This window comes from Notolepis coatsorum, assembly GCF_963971535.1.
Source record: "Notolepis coatsorum genome assembly, chromosome: 7".
Lineage (NCBI taxonomy): Eukaryota > Metazoa > Chordata > Actinopteri > Aulopiformes > Paralepididae > Notolepis > Notolepis coatsorum.
The window spans coordinates 30,138,971-30,147,702 of NC_140171.1; the positions used below are offsets into that span (position 1 = coordinate 30,138,971).

The window sequence follows — 8,732 nt, forward strand, 5'->3', positions numbered from 1 at the left end:
TGTATATGTTGAAAACCCAAGGTCAGTGCACACTTTCATTTTACTCAACACGCCCCCTAGCGCCCTTCCTGCTGACTCAGACATTATTTTCCTTCCTTCTATGAAGCACATGTACTCATTAAAGGTAAAACCAAGATATTTATAAGAATGTGTGTAAATCAGAGGCGTTGGTCCAAATTGAAACTTATGACTACTCTGCTGTTCGTGTTTTTTCCTAAAGTGCATAATCTGTGTTTTTTCACTGTTAATCGCAAGTCTCCATTTCAGTCCAGAAGTAGTATTTCCAAAAAAAACAGATCCCTGATTCGCTCATTCCCACGTGGGGTACCATTGGAAAGCCACACTCATTCGTTACAACCCTGTCCAAGAATTTTTGAGATTGCCAAATGATTGACGGAGGTAGAGGCTTGGGAGTCGAGAGTGGTATTTGAAATAAATAAAAAGTCTGCCGTCTACTTCGGCACATGCCTCACATATTGCCATGTAACTCGAGAACCGCTGAACAGATTTTGGCAATCGACGGGCAACAAATAGGGCTTTAATTCAATCTATATATTGTATTAAAAAATATGCACACCCGAGCCGCTAGAGGTGGCCAAAGTGGCATGTCGCGCCAGTCTGCAAATCGTCCTCAAGAGGGCCCGGGGCCTGGCCGTTTCACGTTAAGAGGTTAACGACTGTTAACCTCAACGGGACCTACACATTCACCTGGCTTCTCTGAAGGTTTTAAGGAGGGTTGGCGGTAAGGTAGGGCGGGTGGCCACGGCATGGGAGCTCTTGTTGGAGACATGGGTTGGCAACAGCGGGAGGTAGAGCATTTGTCTGGTAATCGGAAGGTTCCCGGTTCGACTCCGGCTCCTCCTCGAGCAAGACACCTAACCACCCCTAACCGCTCCCGATGAGCATGTTGACACCATGCACGGTTGCCTCCGCCGTCACGTTGTGAATGTGGGAGTGAATGTGAGGCACATGTTGTGAAGCGCTTTGGATAAAAGCGCTATACAAATTAAGTCTATTTTACCACTTGTTGGTTTCCAGTTGTCTGGTACAAACTGTGGTCGTTCAGAACTCTGTTGGCGGCCATGTTCCTCTAAAGGCCTCTCTTTTCACTCTCGTCTCCCTGTCAATAGGATTGGCGTAAAATGCATTTAGCATTTCTCTGTCGTATGTTCCACATTTCCTCCGATTTTTTAGGACGTTCACCCTCCTACCATCATCCCACCAGTGGTAGTATTGTAAGTCAAGTCAGGGCCAATCCAGGGCGTGCAATTAGGAGAGTCCCAATGTCATGGGGATTAAAGCTGATGTAGGGAGGTCCCGGTCTAGTAGAGAAGAACAGGCTGAATTAATATACAACCACATTGTTTGGATTTGGGACGGTCCTCCTTCAGATCGGAACGAACATAACTGTGAAGGAAATGTTATCATAAGCCCTGAATACATGGTAGTAAGTAATTACGCTCACATTTCCCCAGTTAATGGGCACTTCAAAGGGAAGGGCATGCCGAAAGTTGCCCATCACAACTTTCTACATGCTTCTGATCCAAACTTAATTGTTGCCATTCTTGTGTTGCAACTTGGGGGAGAGAGCGTTGCCTTGGAAAATTAAATACGTTTGTTGATTCGCACTTGCCCCAAGATGACTGTGATGAGAAGGGAGAAGTTAACGCCTGACGGAAGCCGGTCGGTACCAATGAATTCGCACAAATGCCAAAACAAAGCCGCCCCATTTCTCCTCTGGATGGCATGTTTTGAATTAGTGATATTTTGTTGTGTTTAAATGTTTTGAATTAAGGCTGAAAAGAACTGTACTTCAGCGTGGGACTTAGGTTTTACAGTGGGGCTTTATTGTAAGATGTGTTTAGAAATGGCTAGATTAAAAATAAATCTTTGATGCACATGGTTTCCTAATTGTACAGGCGAGCCACACAGAGAGAGAGGGTTTCAATGGATTAAACTCGTTTTTTTTATGTGAACCACAGACGGAGAGACGGTTCCAATGGATTAAACATGGTTTCTTAATGAGGTTCCAATGGATTAAACTGTCGTAATATGAACCACATAAAGATAGAGGGTACCAATAGATTAAACTTGGTTTCTCAAAAGTCCCCTCAACTCAGAAATTCGTTTTTTCTACAGTTAACTCCTCTTGGAGGCATGACTTTGACTATGCAGATTGTTATTTGTGCAGAACTTGTTATTTGTTACAAGTTCTGCACAAATAACAAAGTTTTGCACAAGTTCTGGGGGGGAGCTTCTCTGTACTTTTGTACTCTATCTGTGTGAGGCAACTAATCCTGCGAACCTATCATGGTCGCTATTGCCATGATAGCCACACTGTCATCCAGGAAATGCTAACGTGAAACTTGTATTATAAGTTGATACATCTAGTGATCTATGTACGAAAACAATTATTCGTTTTTTTACCTTAGTTATAAGGTATTGCGTTTGGATGGCGGCTGGGTGGCGCAGCGGACATTGCGCTCGTCACCAACGCAAGAGACACCGGGTTCGAATCCGGCTGTCTGCGTTGCCTCCAGCTTGGGCCGGCCGTCATACTAACTCAATTGGCAGAGTTAGCGGGTGGAAGTCGATGGGTGGTAATCTGGACGTTGTGGACAGCGACTCCTACAGGTCTGTTGGGGGACGCCTGCACAGCAGAGACAGGAAATGGCGGGGATAGTGTGAGCCTCCCACACGTTACACCTTGCCAATGAGAGTCCGCGCTGGCAGGTGAAAAGATGTGACAGGCTGCCTCCTCGTGTATCGGAGGGGACACGTGATGCAAGGCTTCTATCCTCCCTACAGCCGGCCAGTGGGGGGCATGTGCGAGCAACGTTCAAGACAGGGGAGGGGAGAATTGGCACAGCAAAATTGGGATGGGAGAAAAATTGAAAAAGAGGAGAAAAAGTGGATAAAAAAAAGTATTGCGTTTGGGTGAAACACATTTTTGGCTAACCATTTAAGTGGAAAAAGATAGTTAACAGGTTTGGGGGAAGACGTGAGAGGGGAAGGGGGTGGAGCGTTCTTAGATATTTGCATTCTCAATGAAGACAAAGGTGTAGCCCTTTTCAGTCATTTCTGGTGAAAAAACCATACTAAATAGTTATTCATACAACAGTTCTAAAAGTGATCATTAATATGACATTTACATTTACATTTACATTTAGTCATTTAGCTGACGCTTTTATCCAAAGCGACTTACAAGTTCTGTGCGACAAGACAGCAAGAAGGGTATAACTCTATCAGCTGAGTAACAATGTTCATCAAAGTGTTGCGTGTTACAGTGTAGGTTAGTTTATTAGGACAAGTGCATGACATTAAGGTTAGTCGGGGTTAGATTTTTTTTTTTATCATTTCAGATAATGGTTGAAGAAGTGAGTCTTTAGTCGACGGCGAAAGATTGGACGGGATTCGGCTGTCCTAACTGGGATGGGTAGTTCATTCCACCATTGTGGGGCAAGGACTGAGAATAGGCGGCTTCTCTTTGATGACCCTCCGGGAGCTTGGATAGGAGTAGATCTGAGGCGGCCAGAAGATGCAGAGCGTAGGGGTCTTGAGGGTGTGTAGTTAGAGACCATTGACCGGAGGTAGGCGGGAGCGGTTCCCTTTGCCGCACGGTATGCTAGGTCGAGGGCCTTGAAGCGGATACGTGCAGCAATGGGGAGCCAGTGCAGGTCCCTAAGAAGTGGGGTGACATGGGCCGACTTCGGTAGGTTTGAGATCAGGCGGGCCGCTGCGTTTTGAATGAGTTGAAGAGGCTTGGTGGCAGTGGCCGGGAGGCCAGCTAGCAGTGCATTGCAGTAGTCGAGGCGGGAGATGACTGTTGATTGGACGAGGAGTTGGGTGGCTTCTTTTGTCAGGAAGGGGCGTATCCTTCTGACGTTGCTCAGGAGGAATCTGCAGGTTCTGGTTGTCGCTGCGATGTGAGCAGAGAAGTTCAACTGGTCGTCGAGGACAACACCAAGGTTCTTGGCGGTCGGCGACGCGGTCACAGCTGCATTCTCGACTGTGATGGAGAGGTCGGTCAGGGGGGAGGATTTGGCCGGCAGGTGGAGCAATTCTGTTTTGCTTAGGTTCAGTTTGAGGTGGTTGGTCGTCATCCAGGCGGAGATGTCGGACAGACAGGCCGAGATCCGCTCAGAGATGTGGATATCTGAGGGAGGGAAGGAGAGGAAGAGTTGAGTATCATCGGCATAACAATGATATGAGAAGCCATGAGACGTGATAATGTTACCCAGTGATTTAGTGTAGAGGGAGAAGAGAAGGGGTCCTAGGACCGAGCCCTGGGGGACACCCGTCCGGAGGGGGCGGGTGGCCGACAGAGTCCCTCTCCATGACACTTGGTAGGAGCGGTCATTGAGGTATGATGTCAGCCATGTCAGCGCAGATCCAGCCACTCCCATTCCTGTGAGGGCCGCGAGGAGGATCTGATGGTTGACTGTGTCGAAGGCTGCAGATAGATCTAGGAGAATCAGGACAGAGGAGAGGCCTTTCGCTTTTGCTAAGTGAAGTGCCTCTGTGACCGCAATGAGGGCCGTTTCTGTGGAGTGGCCAGTCCGGAAGCCAGACTGATTGGGGTCTAGGAGGTCATTCTGTAAGAGATAAGCAGTAAGTTGGTTGGATACAGCACGTTCAAGTGTTTTAGAAAGGAAGGAGAGAAGAGAGACAGGACGATAGTTGGCTATGACGGTGGGGTTCAGGGTTGGTTTTTTTATGAGGGGCATGACTCTGGCTTGTTTTAGGGAGGTGGGGACCACCCCCGAGTTGAGTGAGGAGTTGATGGTTGCAGTTAGGAATGGGAGGATGTCCGGTGCTATGGTCTGGAGGAGTGGGGAGGGTAGCTGGTCCAGCTGGCATGTAGTCGGACGGTTCGACGTTACCAGTGTCAGGGTCTCGGCTTCTGTAATGGGAGAGAAAGATGACAGAGTGAAGGATGAGGTTCTCGATTCAGCGTTTGGAATGGGTGGGGGTTGGGAGAAGGAGCTGCGGATGTTCTCCACTTTTTCCTCAAAGAAGATCGCAAAGTCTTCGGCAGAAAAAGATGAGGGAGGAGGAGGTGGGGGGGGAGTGAGGAGGGAGGACATGGTAGCATGCAGTTTGCGAAGATTCTTGGCAGAGGCCTCGATCCTATGGTGAAAGAAAGAAGCTTTGGCATTAGTAATGGTTTTGGAGAATGTTAACAAGAGGTTGTGATATGTGTCGATGTCAGCAGTGAGGCGTGACTTTCTATACTTCCTCTCAGTCGCTCTCAGGACCTGTCTTTGTTCTCTCACTGCATCCGTCAGCCATGGACTGGGTGGGGAACGGCGGGCAGGTTTCTCAACGAGGGGACAGAGCTTGTCGAAGGAGGTTGCAAGGGCTGAGAGGAGGGTGGAGGTTGCCATCTCTGCTTTGTGGGTGGGAACCACACAAAGAGAGAAGGTTCCAATTAGGGATGTCCGATATTATCGGACGATATCGGCATTAAAATGTGATATCGGATTTTTTTTTTTTTTTTTTTTTTTTTTACATATCTATAACCTTTATTTACCCAGGCAAGCAAGTAAGAACAAATTCTGATTTTATTTATTGTCAAAAGTATGCATAATGTTGTGTTAATTCCACAACAAGAGATATGTAATGTTAATTACCTGAAATTATTCCGTTTTTGGGGGGGGGAAACCCTGCATATATCGGTATCGGTTGATATCGGTTGATATCGGTATCGGAAATTAAGAGTTGGACAATATCGGTATATCGGTATCGGTAAAAAAGCCAATATTGAGCATCCCTAGTTCCAATAGATTAAACTTAGTTTCTTAATAAGGTTCCAATGGATTCAATGGTAAGTGGACTGCATTTATATAGAGCTTTTATCCAAAGCGCTTTACAACTTGTGCCTCACATTCACACATTCACTCACACATTCACACACCGATGGCAGGGGAAACCATGCAAGGTGCCAACCTGCTCATCATTGACACGCTGCCAAAAGGAGCCGGAATCTAACCAGGAACCTTCCGATTACCAAATGACCGCCCCCACAACTAAAATCGATAAAACTTTGTTTTCTTAATGAGGTTCCAATGTAATCGACTTGGTTTCTTAACACTTTCAGAGCCGGCCGTGTTTTCCTTTTTGCCCCCTTGAATGCCCAGCACCACTTCAATGTTAACGTTAATATCGCCTAATCTATGTTTTAAATTATGGCTATGTGTCTAATCTGCCTGTCGCATTATCAATGACCCATTTCCAGTCAACATTGTCGAAGCGGATTGTTTTTTTATCGGTTCATTTCCGTTTTATATCATTTTGAAAAGCCCTCGTTTTCACGGAAAAAAGAAGAGATTCCATAATAATCGCCCTGTACTGGAATATTCTAGAACGTTGTCATTTTTCGGCCTATTTATGAATCGTTTTCAAATAAACGCTAGATTATCGATAGTATATGTGTACGTGTGCACGCTGGTGCCGCGCGCTGAAAATCGATTCTCTCAGTTCCTGATCGCTTTTACAGTCAAACAGCCATATCACATTATAGGGGGAAAGCTTATATCTCTGTGAAAACGGGTCTGATTATCCTAATACTGGTCAAATAGATTCCTTACCTGAGATCAGATGGTATCGATTATTCCAATTCCTGATCGCCATTCCGAAAATCGATCCTTTTATTGATCCACCGTGTATACTGTAAAACACATAATCCCCGCTGCTCTGAGGGTCCAGAATGAAGCTGATCGACTCCGGTCACATGCGTGAGAAGTAAAATGTGGAGTCCGGGTTTTTTTTTCTCATGCCTTTTCATTGAGTCCAATCCAAAAGGGTGAATTACCATCTGGGAGACGATAGGGGGCGCTTTTTTCACATCTGAGCGCCTGGAGTGGCTGATTTATCAACGGTAGACTTGGTTGATGAAATATGAATTCAGATCCCTAATAAAAAAAAAAACGAGAAAAAACGAATATTCTCGTGATGGGCATTCAACCCGCGGGGGGTAAACCCGAGAAAACTCGGGTTGGGCAATTAAAGTGTTAATGAGGTTCCAATGGATTAAACTTGGTTTCTTAATGAGGTTCAAATGGATTAACTTCTGTTTCCTAATTTCCCAGGTGAGCCAGACAAGGAGCTGAACCCCAAGAAGAAGGTGTGGGAGCAGGTGCAGCCAGAGCTGCGCACGGACGGCCAGTGTGTGGCCACCTACAAGGGAGCCGCCTTCGAGGTCGCCGGCAAGGGAGTGTGCAAAGCCCAGACCATGAACAACAGCGGCATCAAATAAAACACGCCTGCTTCAGACGAACCACGTAGAGTCAGCAGCCAGTCCTCAGAAACGTCTGTGGTTTATGATGTTGAGGAAAGAGGATGTTTAGACGAATGGGGGGAGGAAATGCATTGAAGACGTTCAATAAAGGAATTTGAAAGTTATCGGTGGTCTTTTTTTTTTTTATTATTATTTACACATATAAAAACAGTTACATATATAATACAATATAGTCCACAAGGGATGTGTAGGAGAATTGCCTAAAAACCCTCAAGGGGCTTGCATGTGGCATTCACCAGGAAGCAAAATTACATTATATCAAGATAAATATAAAATATAAAATAAAATCCCCCCCCCCCCCCCCCCCCTCTGAACAAACAAACACACACAAGCAGGCCTACATAGACACCGAAGTAGGCACCCCATGCCATACGATTTCTGGTATAGAGAAAACAATCAATGACAGTAAGAATATATAATAAAACGAAAATACAATAACACAATACATCAAGCCATCAGACTACAGTTTGTAAAGGAAGTCCATATGGGAAATATTGGTGATCTAGGAGATGAGATTTCAGTGCTCTTTTGAATTTCAGAAAAGAAAATTCCAAAATATGTGGAGGCAAAGAGTTCCACAACTTTGACCCTCGGTAGAGCAAACAAAACTGAGATTGGGAAGTGCGGGAAAAGGGTGGTCTAAGCAAACAGGAACTACGTGTGGGGTAATTATGAATTTGGTGATTGTGGGCAAACATGTCATGAAAAAAAGGGGGAAGGGCTCTGTTTAAAGAACTATGCACAAATAAACCAGTCTGAAGATGATTCACTTGATAAACACTGAGGATACCTAACTTATGGAATAGAGGCTGAGAAGAATGACTTCGATGTACACAGCTGATTATTTTTAGAGCTCGTTTCTGCAGACGGTATATGGGCTCAAGTTTGGTCTGATGCGTACTACCCCAAACTAAATTACAGTAATTGATATATGGGTAAACCATAGAGTAATATAACATTGTGGCAACCTCGGTGCTCAGCAAGTGACGTGTTTTTCCAAGAATACCAATACTCTTGGCCATTTTTGTAGTTATGGCTGTGATATGAGGTTTCCATGATAGGGATTCATCAAGCAGAACACCAAGGAATCGTGTAAATCACACCCTAGCTATGGGGATGTCATTGATCACTACTTTAGATGAAGAGTTAAAAATCACAGATTTGAGACCAAAAAAAATGAAATTTGTTTTTTTAATGTTTAGTGATAATTTGTTGCATTTAAACCAAATTGATAGTTTGTTAAGTTCTTCATTTATGACCCTAATGATGGTATCAGGATCTTTATGTGAATAGAATACACACGTGTCATCTGCAAATAACATTTTCAACAGCCTGTCTGAGACGTTAGGGAGGTCATTGATATATAACAAAAATAACAAAGGCCCAATAATTGAACCTTGGGGCAGACCGCAAAGTAAAGGAAGAAAAGGAG

The 8,732-nt window shown here is 45.0% G+C and overlaps 1 protein-coding gene across 1 annotated transcript in view; it reads left to right on the forward strand.

Annotated features, from left to right (window-relative positions):
* The window catches only part of aimp1a (aminoacyl tRNA synthetase complex interacting multifunctional protein 1a), a 68,178-nt gene extending 60,774 nt beyond the window's left edge, over positions 1–7,404 (forward strand). The window contains exon 7 of the mRNA XM_084318091.1: positions 7,092–7,404. Coding sequence (XP_084174217.1) covers positions 7,092–7,258 — 167 coding nt within the window. The 3' untranslated portion in view covers positions 7,259–7,404. The remainder of the gene's footprint in view (positions 1–7,091) is intronic.
* Positions 7,405–8,732: the final 1,328 nt, after the last annotated feature.